At 48.7% G+C, this 20,026-nt stretch overlaps 1 protein-coding gene and 1 non-coding gene across 2 annotated transcripts in view; one reads left to right on the forward strand and one right to left on the reverse strand.

Moving 5' to 3' along the window:
• The window catches only part of LOC105260539 (putative vomeronasal receptor-like protein 4), a 43,118-nt gene extending 31,135 nt beyond the window's left edge, over positions 1–11,983 (forward strand). Inside the window, 2 exon segments of the mRNA XM_045058490.1 lie at positions 6,252–10,676; positions 10,678–11,983. Coding sequence (XP_044914425.1) covers positions 9,792–10,676; positions 10,678–10,728 — 936 coding nt within the window. The 5' untranslated portion in view covers positions 6,252–9,791 and the 3' untranslated portion in view covers positions 10,729–11,983.
• Positions 11,984–14,868: 2,885 nt separating this feature from the next.
• On the reverse strand, positions 14,869–14,950 carry TRNAS-GCU. The gene has a single exon. It is a non-coding gene; the product is annotated as a tRNA-Ser (tRNA).
• Positions 14,951–20,026: the final 5,076 nt, after the last annotated feature.

A 20,026-nucleotide genomic window follows, 5' to 3' on the forward strand; every position in this document is an offset into this window, starting at 1 on the left:
CCCTTTGTGTCAGTGTCTCAGCAATTCTAAGAGTCTACTGTGTTAGGTTTTGAAGCTACTGTGCTGTTTAAAAGAAAAATGCAGAATACATGTGACAACCCTTGGAATTCTAAATCTTAGTAGAGCAGGCAAGCGTGCCCAGTGCCGAAAAGGCAGAACTAACGGGCACAGAGCCCCTCTGCCGGGAGGGGACGTGCACACGAGCTGAGAGAAAACTCCAGAGAGTCAGTGCGTGCGCGCACACCCGGGTGAGCCGCCCTGGGCGTCCATCTGACGTGCCCCCCCCCCCCCCCCCGTGAGGAAGGGGCAGCTTCGGGCACAGCGTGGACCCCCGGGCTCACCTCCTGTGCAGCACAGAGAAGCCGCGTCTCCCGATGGGCTGGGAGGCGGCCAGCTGTCCTCCCCCTGGGTCCCGGCCGCTCCTGCCGCATAACCGCATAACCGACCCAGCAGAGCGGCTCCGACTCTCCTCTCCTCTCGCGCCTGCCCGGCCCCGCCCTGCCCCCCAAAGGCCTGTGTCCAAAGCCAAGGCCGGCGCCCACCCGTGGCCGCCAGGGGTACCCACCTCGTCAGCTGCACGCGGCCCTACTCGGGGAGAGGGTGTTCTGGCCGCAGCGCCAGCCGGGCCCTGTTATACCTCCCCGAGTCCCCGTGCCCCTGGCTCAGGCGCTGAGGTCACGATGTCAGTGTCAAAGGCTCCTTGTGCACCAGGTGGGTCCCCGGGGCCCACTTCTCCCCTCTCCCTGATGCTCTGTAATTTGCGGAGCCGGGAACCGTCCTCATGCAATTAGAGTAAACGCACTGCAGGCTGAGCGCTGGTGCAGCTGGGGCCCTGGTGGGGGGGCTCGGGGTCCCCGGACCTCATTAGGGCCTCCTGCCACCCCCACCCCCGCCCCACTGGCCGCCACAGCTCAGGAACAGACACCTGAGAATCACAAGTGCTCACTTCGTGAATAGTTTAAACTGCACCCACACTGATAACAGAAGATCACTGAGGGGCAGGGTCAGAATCCCCACTGCCCCCCCCAACTCGTGATAGACGGGGTCCAGAAGGGAGCAGGAGGGGGACTCCTGGGGTGCTGGCTTCCTGATCTGGGGGCTGGTCGTGGGCTCTGAGTCAGTCCATACAGCTCACTGAGGTGCTCCCTTCTGAGTGTGTTCATTTCTTTTGCAAGTTTGCCTGCAAATGGTTGATGGCCCAGAAGGTCAGGTCCTGCGGTCATGGTCCAGACCCGGGTCTGAGTGGGATGAGCGTACCCCCCACCCAGAGTTGTTCCAGGTCCCTAGTGCCACTTACAGAGATGGCTCCTTTCTGGCTGGTCCATTCAAGCAGGGGAGGGAAGCTGATGTGACATTCACCCCCGCCTCGTGGCACAGACGGGCTTACATAGTCCTCCGCAGGACCTGGCTGTGAAGGAAGGCCCGGGACTGACAGGTGCTGGCTGGGCCCCGGGGTGAGCTGGGTTCCTGTCAGCTGGGTGAGGTGGGGGTTAGTGGAAGGAGGGGAGAGGTGAGGGCGCAGAGGACACTGGGGGTTTTCCATCCCTTTGGGGAGGACAACCCCAGGAGCACCTGCTGTCCTGCCGGGCGCCGCTGACGACGCACGCTTCGCTCGCTTATGTCGCTTTTCATCTCACTTGCACGGCTTTTATTCAGTCCTTAGGGTCCCTTAGTGTAACCTTTGTGCTCCCTCCAAAGTGGGGTGCGCGTGAGTGTCTGAGTATCTTCTCACAGACCGTGTCTGCTGTTCGCAGAGCTCCCGTCGGCACAAGGATGCAGACAGGAGGCACTCTTTGGAGAAAACACCAGATTGCTGCAATTTCCGCTCAGCTCCTGTGAAGAGAGGCACATGGCAATGAATTATACATCAGAGTACTTTATATAAGTTATTTGACCTTCATGAAAATGGGAGAAATAAGTTGGATGCTGAGGCCGGAGGGCTTAAATAACCCCCAGAGGGCAGCTAGTAGGACTCCTACCCAGATCTCTCATAATTCATGCTCGTCCAAAAGCCCCCTAAGTGGGGCGCCTGGGTGGCTCAGTCGGTTGAGCGTCCGACTTCGGCTCAGGTCGTGATCTCGCAGTTTGTGAGTTGGAGCCCCTCGTGGGGCTCTGTGCTGACAGCTTGAGCCTGGAGCCTGCTTCCGATTCTGTGTCTCCCTCTCTCTCGGCCCCTCCCCTGCCCATGCTCTGTCTCTTTCTCTCTGTCTCTCAAAAAATAAATATTAAAAAAAAATTTTTTTAAAGCCCCCTAAGTAAGGAAAACAGCAAGCTACAGACTGGTAAACCATATCTACAACCAACTATGCTGAATCAGTATTCAGAATATATATGAAGCCTTGCTAAAATAAATAGGAAAAAGACAAAAGAATAAAATGGGGGGCGGGGAGGAAGAGCCATTCTGCAGAAGAGTAAAAACCTGAATGGAATATATAAAGATGAGGACACACTCAGGCTCAGTAGTTTTATGGCAATGTAAATTAAAACCACACAAAAAATAATATTTTTCTCAAATTTAAAGGGACCGAAGACCAAGTGGGACACTGGGGATTTAGGACTGGTGGCTTGTTGATTGGAACATCTGTGGAAATAGTTCGGAATTGTTCCTTTTTTAATGTTTATTTATTTTTGACAGAGAGAGGGACAGAGCATGAGCGGGAGAGGGGCAGAGAGACGGGGAGACACAGAACCCGAAGCAGGCTCCAGGCTCTGAGCTGTCAGCACAGAGCCCGACGTAGGGCTCGAACTCACGGACCATGAGATCATGGCCTGAGCCAAAGTCAGACGCTTAACCGACTGAGCCACCCAGGCGCCCCTGGAATTATTAACCAGGAAGTTTGAATAACTCATGGCCTATGACTCAGCTGTTAAACGACCACTGCCATATCTCACTGTTACCAGATACCTTACTACTCTACGACGTATACCTTAGAATACTAGTTTTTGAAGTGTGGTCCTGACGTGGGGTTCAGAGATCTGAGGGTCACTTGGGAACTGGTTAGAGATGAAAATTCTACGGCCCGTCCCAGACCTACTGAGTCCGAAACTTGGGAGTGTTTCCCAATGATTTGTGTTTTGACAGGCCGTCCAGGGAACGCTGAGGCACTCGGTACTTTGAGAGCCACTTCTGTAGGGTGCGTCTGGCACTTTTGTGCAGGACACAAGGCAGTTAGTAGAGTTGCTTTTAGCACAAATGAATAACAACCAACAAGAACTAGAAATAAATCTAAGTCGGTAAGAGAATGAATAAAGACGTCGTGATACATTCGTACAACTGAATATTTGACAGCACTGGGTATAATGAATTGCGCCTACAACCACAAGACGGACAAGAGGGAGAAAGTTAGGTAAGTTAAGGTACAATTTTAATAGAGTTTCAAACAAGGGAAACTCCATGTGTATTGTTTTGGGATCCGTGCATATGTAATAAATGAAAATAAGCAGGGAAATATTATGTCTTACCTTTTGATATTTATTTCTAACCTAACTATATTTTTCAGAAAATATAGTTTTAACTATACTGTTAAAATATTTTTTGAGACCTTAGGGCCCCGTAATGTTTTGCACACCTTCTTTTTTTATGTTTATTTAGTTTTGAGAGAGAGAGAGAGAGAGAGAGAGAGAGAGAGAGAGAGAGAGACAGGGAGTGAGTGGGGAAGGGCAGAGAGACAGGGAGACACAGAATCCAAAGCAGGCTCCAGGCTCTGAGCTGTCAGCACAGAGCCCAACGTGGGGCTTGAACTCACGGACCTCGAGATCATGGCCTGAGCGAAAGTCGGATGCCCAACTGACTGAGCCATCCAGGCGCCCCTACACCATCTTAATAATACATATTCTCTTTAATCTTAGGATGTAAGAGTCTAAATATGTTTTAAATTATTAATTATGTTGTTCTAAATGTTTACTAATTTCTGGTCTTATTTACCTATCAATAAGTGAAAAAGGTATGTTGAAATTTTATAGTGGTGAATATGTAAATTTCTCCCTGTGGTTCTATCACTTCTGTTTTCTACATTTTAAGATTATTTTAATAACTATATACAGTTGGGAATTCTTTTATTCTATGATTTGGAACTTTTATCACTATATGGAAACCTCTATGGTCAGCAGGAACGCTCTGCCTTCATTGTTTTGTGTCGTATTAATATAGGTTCTCTTACATTCTTACTATTTTCATTAGTCAAGGTATCTTCTTCCACAATTTTACTCTTAACCTGATCTGTCATTATGTGTTGGATAGGCCTCTTAAAGAGGGAAAAGAGCAGTATTTGATATCTAATTTCCCCTAATGCAATAGTCATAGGCAGCAAAGAATAACGTCTTGATCTACGGCCTCTGGAATTACTTTGCCTGAGTTTGATGTCGGCTTCCGCCAACGGCCAGCTCTGAGACCCTGGGAAAGTGATTTACTGACTCGTTGCTTTCTCAAGAATAAATCAATGAGAGCAAATTAAATTCTTTAATGTTTGTGAAACATATAAACGTTTGATGTTTCGAAGAGTAAAATCTCTCCCAGACTGAGAGAATCAAAGTCAGCTCATGCTGAACAAGAGAAGAGCGCTCATCAGGCTTTGAGGACGCATGTAGGCAAATCAGGCTGCAAAGTGTACAGGCAGGACCATTTCTTCCAAGGTCACAGAGCAGCTGAACAACACTGTAAACGCCCCCTCTTGAAATCCCTGCTGCTTTCATACCAATGATGCCCCAAACCAGTTTAAAAAATTTTTTTTAATGTTTATTTATCTTAGAGAGAGAGAGAGAGAGAGAGAGAGAGAGAGAGAGAGAGAGGCAGAGCTTTAGCGGGGGAGGAGCAGAGAGAGAGGGAGACGCGGCATCCGAAGCAGGCTCCAGGCTCTGAGCGGTCAGCACAGAGCCCCACGTGGGGCTCGAACTCATGAACAGTGAGATCACGGCCTGAGCGGAAGTCAGCCGCCTAACCGAGGGAGCCACCCAGGCGCCCCACCCCAAAGCACTTCTGATATATCTGTTTGTTACTGGGGATCCCCCATTGCTAACCCACCTTAGATTCACGACTGCACCCAATTCTTACTTACTGCTGGCTTCTCCGAATTACTAATCCCATCTCAGAAACAGGAACTGATCCTGCTTCCCCAAGCCCCTGCTCGGACTCCTTTAGCCGAAACCCAAACCTGCCCAGAGATCCTTCCCGTATGAGAGACCATTCCATGGTTGGGCATTAACATGTTGTTATGATATGTACTGATCTACTTGGATTTCTTTGATTTGTACTCTTCCCGTATTTGTGTTTATCATTCCTTCTGCTCTGTCTTTTCTTCTTTCATTTCCCCTGTTATTCTACTCGTCTTTTCCTCCACCCATCCACGTGGTATACATTTTGTTCAGTTTTTTTGGCGTGCTTATTACTGAAATGTCATGCCGCATGGTTGACTTTACAGAGCCTGAAGTCACGGTACTCCATAAGGTTCTCTAAGCATTACAACACTTTGAAACACTGGAAATCTAATTGCTTCTTTCTGCGAAACTATTCCTATCCAGTACTTTAATTCCCATCTTTTCAGTCAAAAAGGAGACATTATTTATCTGATTCACCATCATCTTATCCTGGCAATATTGGCTTATGTTTTTCTATTTAACGGTTTCTTTTCCTTTTTTTTTTTTTTTTACTTACACTTTAGCTCTCCTAGGTTTTTTTTTTTTTTAATAATTCCTCAAGTATGGGCTTGAAGATTCCTTAATAAATCTTTCTTAGTGGCAGTATCGCCCTATTTTACTTCATCTCACATTATATTTATTTTATCCTTATATGTGAGAGACACATTTACTTTGTATAACCCTGCCAGTTGACAGCATTTTTTTCCCCCCGACAGTGTCAAAATATATCTTCTCACTTCAGACTTTTGAGAAATCTATGCCAATCTGCACATCCTTTCCTCAGAAATCTTTTTTCTGGCTGCTTTAAAAATCTTTTCACTTCTGTGCTATGAATTGCCCTACAATGTGTCTGGTGCGATCACTTTCTGTTTAACTCGCTAAGAATCTGTATTTGTGGGCTCCTAACTTCTCTAACTTCTGAAAAATGATCGGTCATCTCCCTTCCCCCTCCCTTAAATCAGTGGTGTTTAGCCAGAATTCTCCGCCCCCACGGAGAGGTACTCAATTTTTTCTGGTTATCTTCAAGTGCACAGGAGGTAGATGTGCTAATAAATGCCTGCTTGTTTCCTCTTGTTCGTCTCGTTCCCTCTTGTTTGTCTGGACGTCTTTCACGACAGAGTCTCAGCTTGGATCTCAGAGAGGTGGAAGGAAACTCACCTCCCCACTAAAACACAGTGTGCATAGGAGGAGCGTGGTGACTCCTGTCCTCTCCGGATCATGCTTGTGACGCGCGCAGAAAACAGAATCTCCATCCCAGCCACCCTTTGTTAGATGCCTGTGCATAAAGGACACCGCGAGAAAGAAAGGAAAGAGACTTCTATGTGTCCAGGAGCCGGTCCCCATTCTGATTCACAGCCTTGGAACTTAGGGGAGGCGAGGAGGGGGCCAGAAAAATGGGAAAGGCTGGATACAGAAGCCTGGCTGTTGTTCATATTCCCGCGGCACAACCTTCCTGTTAATACAATTAAGCCTCATTAAGACTGAGAACATTTCTGAGCCACACACTTGTAATTGTGGAGGGAGACGCACAGCTATACTTCAGGGACCGAGATTCCGCCGAGGGTTTTCTCCGCCCGAGCGGGCTGACAACTTTGGAAATTGAGGTCTCTGTCAGGGTGTATGTTTGCCAAGAGCTCCTCAAACCCAGAGGGTACAAATATGGCTTCGCGGGTTCACCTGCCAGAAGGACCGACCTAGAACTTGACCGCACAGCAGGTGCCGGGTGAGCACAGCTGACCGGTTCCTCCAGTTCGCCCTGCGCCCTACAGAGTCCGCCTCGGAGGCAGGGACGTCGCTTCTCTCTGCGACCAAGTGAGGGAGCTCCCGAGAGGGCTCCGGGAGCCTGACCGCCCTGACCCGTCGGACCTTTCCCAGGTACGTGCCAGGGCCAGAAAGCGGGTGGGGCCGCTTTCCGCAAAAGTGCCTCCAGACGCGTTTGGGTTCGGGCTCTGGTACCACAAGACACTCCGCGGTGGGCCCCCACATCGGGCTCCCGCTCTCTTTTAGCCAGAAAGCAAGCAGGTGTGAGGGTAGTTCGGGTTTCCAGGAACAACTCTTTCTTCGGCCTCCACGCTCACCCGTGTTACGACTCTGTCGGCCCCATCAGCGTTTACAACATCTGTACCCGCGTCTGGTGCATCTGTGTTCGGCGGCTGAGCTGGCCTTGTCTCAGCCAGCGTGCTGCTAATCCCCAAGTGCATGCGTTTCACTGCGAGCTTGTGTTCCCACCTGCACCCTGCGGCCTCCCCGTCTATCATACGTTCTACTGCAGGTGTATGTCAGCTTCGCCCCTGGGCTTGCGGGGGGCACCTCTTAACAGCCACCAGGGTGGCCGTTGCAGTGGCTGTTGCCGAAATCCCACTTCTTCATTGCAGGGTTGCCGGGTCGGGAGGTGGGGGCCCGGGGCAATCCCCTGCAATTGGACCCTGGGGGTCTGTAGCCGAAAGCGCTGATCTCATCTGTTAGTTGAGAACACGAGCCGACAGGGATGCGCCTCCTTGGCTCAGCGGGTAGGTGTTAGGTCCGGAAGGGGCTCTACGCACCCGTCTGAAGGGAAAAGGTGTCTGGGAAAATCGTTTCCTTCGACATTTCCCAAAACGAATCTGGGAGGACACCGTCCCTCCCTCCTCTGCCAGGGTTCGGTCGGAAACGAAGAGGAGCGGCTGACTGGGTGACACAGACACCGGTCCCAACTCTGACTCAGAGTTTGAAATTTGGGGAAGATGAAAAGAAGGCTGCAAACTTGGGAGACTCTGGGTCGAGAGAAGCAAAACCAAACGGGAACCTATTTGATGAGGACACGGCGGGGCGCTGAGCTGTGCTGAGTGCAGTCACTGTAACAGATTCCAGGGCTTTGACTAAACAGTGAATCTGTTCTGACTCCAGAAGGTTGGCTCAGGTGCTGTTCCTGCCATCAGGCGGGCCGTTCATTTCACGAGGTGCGAGGCGGTTGGGATCCTGTCACGCTTTCTCCGACAACGTGGCGCAGGCCTCGGTCTCCCCACGTGTCCGTGGGGGGGAGGACGCGGGGGCCCAAAGGCCACGACCAAGGTCCCCGGGTCGTGAGGCCTCCTGGTGCCAAACCCGGACACAAGCCTAAGTTCACGCAGCTCGTGCTGCCAGACGCCTTCCGGGCCACGGTCGTCCGAGCCCTTAAGGACTGGGAGCGTAGGGAGCGGGGTGAAGGCCTATGGGCCGCCTTTCCAAGCACACAGGGCCCGTGCAAGCCCCGCGGTTCAGCCAGACCTCCTGGTTTATGTTGTCTGGGGAAGCGGTCAGCAGTGTTCTAGCCACTTCTGGGCGAAAAGGGAGGTGGGAGAGGTTGGGGGCGAGAGCGTGCATTTTCACCCAGGCGCCAAGGGGGCCGGCGGGCTGGGACTGACAGCCGGCGCCTCAGTTCCCTTGTCAACCAGGGCGGGAGGACAGCCGTGGGACAGCTGACCGCCCGATTCCCTGCAAACACGGATTCCCCCAGGGCTCTTGAGCGAGTGTGACCGGCGCCATCACCCTTCGTGGCTGTGCTTCCTCTTTTCCTACCCAAGCGGCCCCAGCCCACTTGGCTACCCTGCCCCCCCCGGGGGGTCCCTACTTCCTAACCGCCCCTGTCTCAGGACAGCACCCAGTTCCTCGTTAGCTGGCTTCTCCTATCCGCCCCCTCCGGGGCGCCGGTAACACGCCCTGAAGGGACCCAGGCCTCCCCTGGGGTCTCCTCGTGTCCTCAGCGGGACTCAGACCTCCTGTGCAGACCCCTGCCCCCCTGCCGGGCAGCATTCCAAGGTCCCCCCACCCCCCCACCCCCGGGCCCTGCCCAGACTGCATCAGGTCCCATCAGAGCTTGTCCAGCCCACGGACCGTGTCTGCACGTCTCTGGCTGATCCGGCTTTAAAAGTTGGGGTCCCATCTCCAAAGGCTACGCCGTCTGATTTGGTGTTGCAACTAGGAAAACCCGGTGAAAACTTGCAAGCAGTGAAGTCACAGACTCAGTCTGGGCTTTCAAAGACAACTCTGGAAGTATTCAGGGCTGTGTATCAGAGGTATAAAGATTGGAATCGGGAGGCACACCAGGAAATTGTTATCCTCGTCAGAATGAGATTCGTCATGCCTGCTGAACCTCAGGGGTTCAGATGAGACAGGCTGAATGTGGGAGCTAGAAAAGACACTGATGCAACGGGAGGTTTTCAGGCTCTCGTGTGGGGACGTGGGGCGGTGAGCCAGACCCACATTTCCTGGGGGTGGCTGATGGTGATGTCACGCGAAGAACTGGAAAGCACAGGGGGACGTCCGGTTGGGGGAAATTTTAGTTCCGTTCAGCACACGCTGGGATCGAACGTATCGGGGACACATAAACTCTGGAGCACGTAGTTTGTCTTCGCCGGTGTGGAGCCAGACAACAAAATCCGGATTGCCACTTCAGATTCTGTATTCTGATTCTCAGGATCGCATCCGAAGCCACATAGAATGACCCGCCGAGAGCGCTCATGGGGAAAGGAAGAGAGTTCTTTGGACAGAAATCTGCTCTGTCACATACACCGTGACTGTCCTCTGTGCGCCGGAGGAGCCCTTTGATGTGCATTTTTCTTCGCAGATCCACCTGGGCCCACAGCCTTCTTCGAAAGGCTCTTGCTGGATTCAAATTTCTCTGCCCTTGAAGCAAAAACATGGTTTTGAACACTATCCGGGCAACCATTTTTCTCTTTCTCACCGGACCCGGCATCGTGGGGAACATCTCTGTGTTTGTCAAGTATACGTGCGCTTTCTTTTCGGGCACTGCGACGAAATCTGTACACCTTCTTAGCACCCACTTGGTTTTTACAAATACCGTGATACTTTTGTCCAAGGTAACGCTGAAAACAATAGCGATGTTTGGTGTGAGAAACGTCCTGGGCGACACGGGCTGTAAAGCGTTTGTGTTTCTGGAGAGGGTGGCCCGGGGCCTTTCGATCTCCACCAGCAGCTTCCTCGCCGTGGTCCAGGCCACCACCATCAGCCCCAGAGCCCCCGTGCCCGCCGGCTTCAAGCCAGCATCCGCAAGGCACATCCTTCCCTTCTGCCTCTTCTTCTGGGTCCTCAACTCCTTGGTCAGCATGAACTTACTCTACTACGTCAGAAACACGAGCAGCCTAAACAGGTCACAAGCTAGCCACGGAAATAGCTGCTCTTACGTGCTCCCAAGAAGCCAGATCATGAAGTGGACGTTTCCCATCCTCATGGCCCTGCGGGATTTCTTGTTTCTGAGTCTCATGGGCTGGGCCAGCGCCTATCTGGTGCTTCTTCTCCACAAGCACCACAGGCGCGTCCTCTACCTTCAGAAATCCAAGATCCTCCGCCAGACCCACCCCCTCCCCCCCGAGAGAAGAGCCGCTCACAGTGTTCTCCTTCTGATGCTTTGTTTTCTTTTATTTTATTGGACAGATTGTATTCTTTCCCTGGGCTTAAATTTCTCCTTAGAGAATGCTTCTTTCGTATTAAATATTCAAGAATTTCTAACTCTTGGGTATGCAATTCTCAGCCCGTTTGTGCTGATTCACAGAGACGGACGTCTGGGTGGACGTTGGCACTCTAAATAAAGCTGGAACAACTCTGTTTTTTCACTGATGCCTTCAGTAGGGTCATTTGAAATAACCATTAGTCTTCCTGTGCTGTGTTTAAAAATAAAACGGAACATCGCTTCTGGGCCTTTTGGCTAAGATCAAGCGTAAAAATACAACGGACGTGGGGAACTTGAACATATAACAAATATATTAAAGACATAAGGGAAGTTGTTCTCATACAAGAAACCGGAACCTTTGGTCCTGAGCTGACACAGGAGCCCGTACAACAGGGACTGAATCTTTTTCTCATTTTCCATCTTGTCACCCTCAAGAAGTCACTTAAAGTCTTATGTTGGTAGGGCACCTGCGTGGCTCAGTAAGTTAAGCGTCTGACTATTCGGCTCGGGTCATGATCTAGCGGGTCATGGGTTCGAGCCCCACGTTGGGCTCTGTGCTGTCAGCACGGAGCCTGTTTCGGGTTCTCTCTCTCTCTCTCTCTCTCTCTCTCTCCCTCCCCTGCTCTCTTTCTGTCTCAAAATGGATAAATAAACATTACCAAAAAATTCTCATGTTTGTTAGATGGCTCTTTCACCACGAACACTCCAGGAGTAAGAAATGAGCAAAGAAAGCAATTTGGCAAATTTAATCATAATTACCAGGTAATGTACCCTTTGTCCCAATAATTTCTCTTTAGAATCTGATCCTGTAAATATAATTGTCTGCGTGAGGATTACACTAAGAAAAATAGACATCCCAGAGCTGTTTTTAAAAAAACAACTTAAATATGCAACCAAAGATTCTATGTTTCTAGTCAGTTGAAAGCATTCATACATCCATAAATATCCATCCTTCCAAAGGGATGGAATTTTATGAAATTCATGAAAAATGAATTTTTGAAATGAAATTCATGAAAAATGAGCAAGTGCTAAATGTGCTGATAGAGTTTGACATCTATGGTAGATTTTAATCAATAAAAGAAAAGCAATTTCAGGGCAATAGCATTCACATGGGAGTAAAATGTATTTAATTTGGTGTTACACACACGAAGTATCTCTGCAAGAATGAAAAGTAACCTAGAAGAGTGGTTACCTGTTTTGAGAGAAAGCAGGTAAGTGGAGGCATAGTATGAAGAGTTTCATTTTATATGTTTCTGTGCTCTCTGATTTGCTACTCGTGGGAATGTATCTTTGTACAGGAATAAAGAAACTAAGTTTGAAAACAATTTGCGGTTTTATTCCTAGACATCATTTGTTAGAGTCCTGGTGCCCTCACGACGCAATCCGTCTCTTTATTACCAAAGGGCACAAAGTAATCTGGCTTTCCATTAATTTATTTTAAAAAAAATTTTTAATGTTTATTTATTTCTGAAGGAGAGAGGGACAGAGCATGAAGGGGGGGAGAGGCAGAAAGAGGGAGACACACACACACACACACACACACACACACAAAATCTGAAGCAGGCTCCAGGCTCCGAGCTGTCAGCACAGAGCCCGACGCGGGGCTCGAACCCACGAGCCGTGAGATCGTGACCTGAGCCGAAGTCGGACGCTCGACCGACCGAGCCCCCCAGGCGCCCCTGGCATTCCACGAACTCCAATGAAGAACTTAGTTCTTGATTTCTCAAACTGGAATTAAATATACGTATTTGGGTACAATGCGTAGGTCTGGCAATAAGATTTCCGATGAAGCCACTTTGAAAAATATCTGGTATTTTTTCTTTCTCATATATGTGTAGAGTGCAAAATCTTCGAATTGATATAAACAGGCTCTCACTCCATGTTAAAGACTTCTGTTTACCATGTTTCAATATTGTTTACGTATGCATGTGGTTATTTTATTCCCGTACTAAATAATGGCGGTTGCCTATGCCTACTTCTTTGGGGCTTCATTACACCACGTCCACACAGCTTCAATAACTTACTTCTGTTATTACGTTACACTGCAATTTTTTTTTTTTTTTTTTGAGCTTACGTTCCTGACAGTATTGTGAGTGCTGAAAGGCTTCTGCGCGGAGCACTTGCTAAACTTCCATGCTTCTCATATCTGCGTAGAACAGAGGAAGCTTAGAGCCTTGACCAGCTCTCCAAGGACAAGCGTGTGGGCCACGGCGGATGACACGGGGGTGGCAGTGAGAGACGAGCCGGGGTCCCCGCTCAGAGAGGCGTCTGTGATGCACGGTCTCCTCTGGCGCATTCGGCCTGAGCCCCAGAACCTCTTTCGTCCGTTCCCTCCCTGTCTTTCCTTGGATCCCGTCCATGGTGACTTGGCCACCACTCCCCGCTCCCTCGGCGATCCCCCTAGCACTTCCAGTGGCTGGTTTTGTGGACGTAAGCCCCAGGCCAGCCTCTGAGACTGGCCGGACAGGAGCGCTTTGCCCAACTAGCCAGAGCCAGCCAACCCTCGGCCTTCCAGAAATATGCACACCAGAGAATGAGTGGGTGAGCCAAATGGTACGTCCCACAGGACGGGCAAGTGCGTAAGATAAAGTTCTCTTCCACTTGCTCTCTGGGACAAGCACTAAGAGAACGCAGAGGATAAGAATCACTTGTATGAGGTTGAGGGACGAAGGACGAAAACCAAGGGGAAACTGGAAAGGAAGGTTGTAGTCGGCAGGCACCGCCACCTCTGGGTGGAAAAACCCATGGCGACACGGTCACAGCACACCCGGATGCTATGTCACTCACGGTGCTACCGTGCAGTGGAGGACCTTAACTTGAGAGGAAAGACTTTTCTTCGGATCGGTTTTCCACAGACGACTGGATTCTCTGAAGCCTAGTGTTTCATCAGAGAGTCCTAAGGTCAGATTTCCTTTCCCATTGATGCATTTTCTTCTTCTCTTTGCTGTAAAGAACCAAAGGCTCTCAATGTAGTCACAGACAGGCCAGTGAAGTTTTAGGTGGTAACTTACCAGGGAATGTGGAGGAGATATTGGCGAGTTTGTTTCCTGATGATAGAATAGTTGCCCATAAGACAAATTGGAAGGAGCAGACAGAGAGGAGGCTACAGGCAAGGCTAGACAATAGAGGGGACTTTTGAAGATCTGAGATAAGCTTGCAAATATTTTTATATTATTATTTCCAATCATCGATGTGTTTTTAAATTGCTATAATCAAATGTCTTTTAAAAAAGAAGAAGAAGGAGAAGGAGAAGAAGGAGGAGGAGGAGGAGGAGGAAGAGGAGGAGGAGGAGGAGGAGGAGGAGGAAGAAGAAGAAGAAGAAGAAGAAGAAGAAGAAGAAGAAGAAGAAGAAGAAGAAGAAGAAGAAGAAGAATTATTACTTCAGGGGGCTTGGGTGGCTCAGTAGGTTAAGCATCAGACTCTTGATTTCGGCTGAGGGCGTGATCTCACGGTTGGAGAGTTCAAGCCCCGAGTCAGGCTCTGCACTGACAGCAGAGAGTCTGTTAGGGGTTCTCTCCCTCTCTCTCCCCCTCCCATGTTCTCTCTCTCTCTCTCTCAAAAAAAAAAGTTAAACATAAAAAGATTTTGGAAAATCCTTGAAGATAATAGTTTTTAAACAGAAGGCAATGCAATTGTAAAAACGAGTTGAAATTTGAGGAGGAAACATTTTCCTAAATGGATACACCTCAAATGTCTATCTAGAACCTATATTCTATCGTTCTCTAAACATAAAATACTAAAATAATACTAGATTTCCATTGTATTGAGAATCTGGCTTACTCAAGTATGAGCGGTAACACTGTAAAATGAAACAAATTGGTCCATTTGGAAATTGGTCAATTGCCAAAAAAGATTCATAAGGTTCAAGCCTTTGACCAATCAGTTCTCCTAATTATGAATGGGCTAAAAACAAGAGCTCTTCAAGGAATATGGCTAAATATCAAGAGAATATATTAGGGTGAAAATGAAGAATAATATCCGCTCTAAAGAATTAAGGTCACAAATGCAGGAATACTCCCTTAAAGAAGAAAGGGGTAAGTGGCAGAATTTATACCGTAAGGGTAAAGACAACCTTCTCCAGGGGAAGCCCAAGAACAGCGGGCAGATTGCTTTCTTTTCAAGCCTATTTATTTAAGTAATGTCTACACCAACGTGGGGCTTGAACCCACGCCCCCAAGGCCTGCAGCCCCCTGCTCTGCCACTGAGCCAACCAGGCGCTCCTCAGACGGGCACTCGAAGGGAGCTGGCCCCAAGCTGGAAACGCCAGAAGGAGACTCAAAAATAATCGTAAATCAAAAGCACGCAACCGACGAAGGTGGGACTTGAACCCACGCGTGCAGAGCACAATGGATTAGCAGTCCATCGCCTTAACCACTCGGCCACTTCGTCCCCACGCGCTGCCGTCTGGGGTGCTTTACCGCAGAGTTGACACTCGGGAGCTCCCGGCTGTCCTGGGCGCCGGGGATCCAGGAGGCGGCTCGGGGACGCCCGGGAGACCAGCTCCGGCTCCCACGCGAATGGACCACGACCGGACTGGAAGAGTCGCGACGCGAGAAGCAGGCTCAGCTCCCCCAGGAGTCGCGACGGGGGCGGAGCCGGGACGCAAGCACCTCGGCCTGGGCCTGGGCTCCCCCCGCGCGGCTGCCTGGCACCTGTCTGCGCCCCACACCCCCTGCGGTCCGAGGGCGCCACCCGCCCGAGCCAGCCGCGGGCGGGGACTCCCAGAGCCGGTCCCCCTGGTGTGGACCTCAGGGAGCCTGGCGAGTCCGGACTCCGAATTCGCGGCTAAGAAGACAGTCCGGAAGCTTAGACGACGGGCCCCGGCGGGGCCGCGCTGCAACTCTACCCCGTGTCGTCACCGCCTCGCCCCTGCAGGGTGGAACTGCGCAGGGCAGAGCCCTTCACTCGCGGGGCTCTCTCCCCGCTCATCCCAGCAGAGGAGCCGCGACTTCCGATTCCCCCCAAATCCCCGTGTGCTTCTTGGGTGATCTTAGGGGGGACAGGTGGCCCGACTTGCGCCTGATTTCCAAAGGCTGCGGTGCAGAAAATGTTGAGACTCGTCCCTAGCGAGTTCAAGCAAAGGGTAGGGGTGGGCGAGATTTATCAGCTGCTTGTTTCCTAAGCGCGGGTGAACGAACAAAATAGGAATGAATCTGACTAATCAGAATGAATCATAAATGCCTGGAAAAGGAAGACAATATCGAAGGTCAGTATTTATTTTTCTTTCCAAGTTTTTACTTAAATTCCAGTTGGTTAACAGTGTGAAATAGTTTCAGGTGTAGAATTTAGTGATTCAACAGGCACATACAGTACCCAGTGTTCATCACCAGTGCCCTCCTAAATCCGAATCACCTATTTAACCCATCCCCGCCCCCCAACCTCCCTTCTGGTAACTATTGGTTTGTTCCCTTTAGTGAAGAGTCTTTCATTTTTTCCTCTCTTCCCTGCACCCCATGGCCATTGGTTTTATTTCTTAAATTCCACATATGAGTGATATCCTATGGTATTTGTCTTTCTCCGACTGACTTATTTTACTTAGCATAATACTCTGTCTAGCTCCATCTACGCCATGGCAATGGCAACATTTTATTTCTTCTTTATACACCACTTCTTTATCCATTCATCAGTCAATGGACACTTGGGCCATTTCCATAATATGGCTGTTGTAGACAATGCCGTAAACATTGGGGTGCATGTGTACCCTTGAATTTTTGTATCCTTTGGGTAAACACCTATTAGTGCAGTTGCTGGATTGCTCAAGACTAACCTTCAGAAACTAGAATTACCTTGCAGCCTCTCTGGAAAACAGTAGGGAGGTTCCTCAAAAAAACTAAAAATAGAACTACCCTATGACCCAGCAATTGCACCACTAGGCATTTATTCACAGGATACAGGCGTGCTGTTTCAAAGGGATACATGCACCCCCATGTTTATAGCAGCGCTATCGACAATAGCCAAAGGATGGAAAGAGCCCAAATGTCCATCGATGGATGAATTGATAAAGAAAATGTGGTGTGTGTGTATATATATATATATATATTATATATATACATATATATATATAATGGAGTATTACTCGGCAACCAAAATGAATGAAATCTTTCCCTTTGCAACTACGTGGATGGAACTGGAGGGTATTATGCTAAGCGAAATTAGTCAGAGAAAGACAAATATCATATGACTTCACTCATATGAGGACTTTAAGAGACAGATGAAATAAAGAGACAGGGAAATAATAATATAAAAATAATATAATAAAATAAAATAATAATAATAAAATAAAAATAATATAATAAAATAAAATAAAAATAATAAAATAAAAATAATATAAAAACAGGGAGGGGGACAAAACAGAAGAGACTCATAAGTATGGGAAACAAACTGATGATTACTGGAGGGGTTGTGGGAGGGGGGATGGGCTAAATGGGGAAGGGGCACTAAGGAATCTACTCCTGAAATCCTTGTTGCACTATAGGCTAACTAATTTTGATGTAAATTAAAAAAAATAAAATTAAGAAAAAAATAGAACTACCCTATGAAGGTTAGTCTTGAGCAACTTTTCTAGAGGTGGCCAAGAGAGAGGGTGTCCCAGACTGAGGAAGGGGCCTGAGCAAAGGCAGGGAGATTTGCAGTACGTAGGGGACTGGTGAGGAACCCCAGGGAGCTCATGCTCTTGGGTCACACCTCCTCCAGTCCAGTATTTGCCTTGGGGACTATTCATTCGTATTGAATTGTTTTTTATTTAGAGATTATTTCAAACAGAAGAAAGTTATGAGGATATGGTTGGAGGAATAGATCTAATTTTATCTTTTTTCCAAATAATTATAGCATTGATTCAAAGGCCTCTATTAAAACCTTTTTTCTCTGCGATTTGAAATACCAGTTTTATTTTATAGTGAATTTGTGTATGTAATTGTATCTATTTGTGAAATTTCTATTCAGCCCATTGTCTGCCTATCCAGGCCCCAGTACCACACTGTTGAATATAGATGTTTCATTGTATACCTTAATGAAGAGAGCCAGTTTCCTTTAAAGGTTTTCTTTTGGGTATTTTCCTAGATATTCCTGTGTCTTTATTTTTCCTCATTAACTTTATGATAAACTTTTTTAGCTGCATTGGTAAGTTCATTGGACCTTTTAAGTGGGGTCACAATAAAGTGACAGATAGCCTTCCTCGAACTTTCTGTACTGCCGTCATGGTGCCCCGGAATGTCCTGGCAAATGCTCACAAGACAATCTCGAAAGGAGAGGCAGACACCAGGTCCTTATTAGGCCCTGCCCCAAAGTCATTGTCCAGTTTCTAACTGTGATGGGTAGTTACACTGGCGAACTTGAGATCACTGATGCTTCACAGAGCTGCGTGGAGAGCCTGTGAGGGTCCTGGAGCCCTGCGCCCTGGGGTCTCCTCTCCACCCCCCACCCCCAGATTCCGCGAGGGCGGGAGAGACGCGGCCCCAGCACAGTCAGTGGGGAGTGGAAGGGGGATTGGGGGCAGGGGATGCCAGATTCAGTTGCTGCCCCAGGGGGAGGCCAGAGGGTCGCAGCCCCGGGAGCTGTCAGTGCGCATCCCCAGCCTCCTCGTCACGTGTGTTCAGGTGCCTTCTCCTCAAGGCCGAAGGAAGGTGGGTGTTGTGGCCGCGGGCAGGGCTCCTCTCCACCCTCGCACCAGCCTCCCTGGTCTTCACTCTTAGGATGCGAAGACCTTATCCAGGCTTTTCCACCTGTCCCGCTGGAGCTTAAACTCTCCCCACACTACTACCCTCTCAGCCTGCGACTTAGCCTGTGTCAGGTTCCAGGCAAAATAATTTCCTGGTCGAGGAGCCCCTAGTCCCCTTCCAGAGACTTGCAAGTCCAGGGATAAAGGTGTTAGACCCTCAGTAACTGCAAACAGGGCAACTCGCTGAGCCATGTGACCTCTTGAGCCCTTGCTGAGATAAGGTCAAAGTCAGGTCCTCGCGGATCGCAGCTCTGTATACACCCCTGTGAACTCCCAGTGGTACCCCCAGCTTAGCCCAGCTTTGGGAAACCACCCGGGGGCCCTGCATGATGTACTTAACACGCAATCTTCTCTCAGCCTCAGGTGTACAGCATAGTGATTCAACACACAACATTAACTGATTACGTTCAACATGGTCTCGGGGCACGGTTCTCGGAACCCCGAAACAATTACAGTGGTGACATCATTGATCACAGATCACCACAATAAATATAATAATAATGAAAACGTTTAAAATATTGTGGGAATTACGAGGATGAGACACAGAAACGCAAAGTGGGCAAACGCTGTTGGAAAAATGGCACCCACAGACTTGCTCCACAGCGGGTTGACACAAACCTGCAATGTGTAAGAAATGTAACAAAGTGAAGGTCAATCAACGAGATGGGCCTGCAAATAGGACAGCTCCACCATATTGTGATCTAACTGCTGCTGAATGTCCACCGCAAGTACTTTTTAGTCACCCCCATTTTTTATATCATAAATATACGATATTTTGCTTGACTAGTGAGAATCTTGAAATCTGAAAATCATGAACATTTTCTTAATGTTTCTTTATTTTTTGAGAGAGACAGAGACTGAGTGTGAGTGGGGGAGGGGCAGAGAGAGAGAGAGAGAGGGAGATACAGAATCTGAAGCAGGCTCCAGGCTCCGAGCTGTTGGCGCAGGGCCCGATGCGGGGCTCGAACTCACAAGCTGTGAGATCCTGACCTGAGAAGTCAGACACTTAACTGACTGAGCCACCCAGGCACCCCAAAATCTGAAAATCATTTAGATGTGTAAGATATCTTCAGCTCATGTTTACTCTCAGCCTGGCCAGCAAAAAGGATGAGAGGAACGAGATATAACCATAAAGCTTCAGAATCTGTAGGCAAGGTATGCTTCAGGCAATATGTTTCAAATATAGTACAAAGAAGCAGGAATGAGCTTTATCAGTTTTTTTTTTTTTAATTTTTTTTTCAACATTTATTTATTTTTGGGACAGAGAGAGACAGAGCATGAACGGGGGAGGGGCAGAGAGAGAGGGAGACACAGAATCGGAAACAGGCTCCAGGCTCTGAGCCATCAGCCCAGAGCCTGACGCAGGGCTCAAACTCACGGACCGCGAGATCGTGACCTGGCTGAAGTCGGACGCTTAACCGACTGCGCCACCCAGGCGCCCCTATCAGTTTTTTTTTTAATAAGAAGCTTTTGATAAAAATCATTTGAGAGTATGTCAAGACCCAGAGAGTTAATAAGAATCTTCAGTGATAAAAAAGAGCTTTTCATTTCTGGGCAGAAAATAATTTATCTATTTTAACAGGAATACAACCTAATAAAGTAACTTTACTCTTCCTCTCACTCTCTTTTTTTTATATTGTCCTTGTACAATTTGCAGTGAAAGATTTATAAGCTTTTTTAAAAATTAAACTTCTCAACATTGAGTCAACTTTGTCTGATATCTTAACATGCTCTATTGCTTTTAAAAA

The sequence above is a fragment of the Felis catus genome, chromosome B2, assembly GCF_018350175.1.
Source record: "Felis catus isolate Fca126 chromosome B2, F.catus_Fca126_mat1.0, whole genome shotgun sequence".
NCBI classification, from domain to species: Eukaryota; Metazoa; Chordata; class Mammalia; order Carnivora; family Felidae; genus Felis; species Felis catus.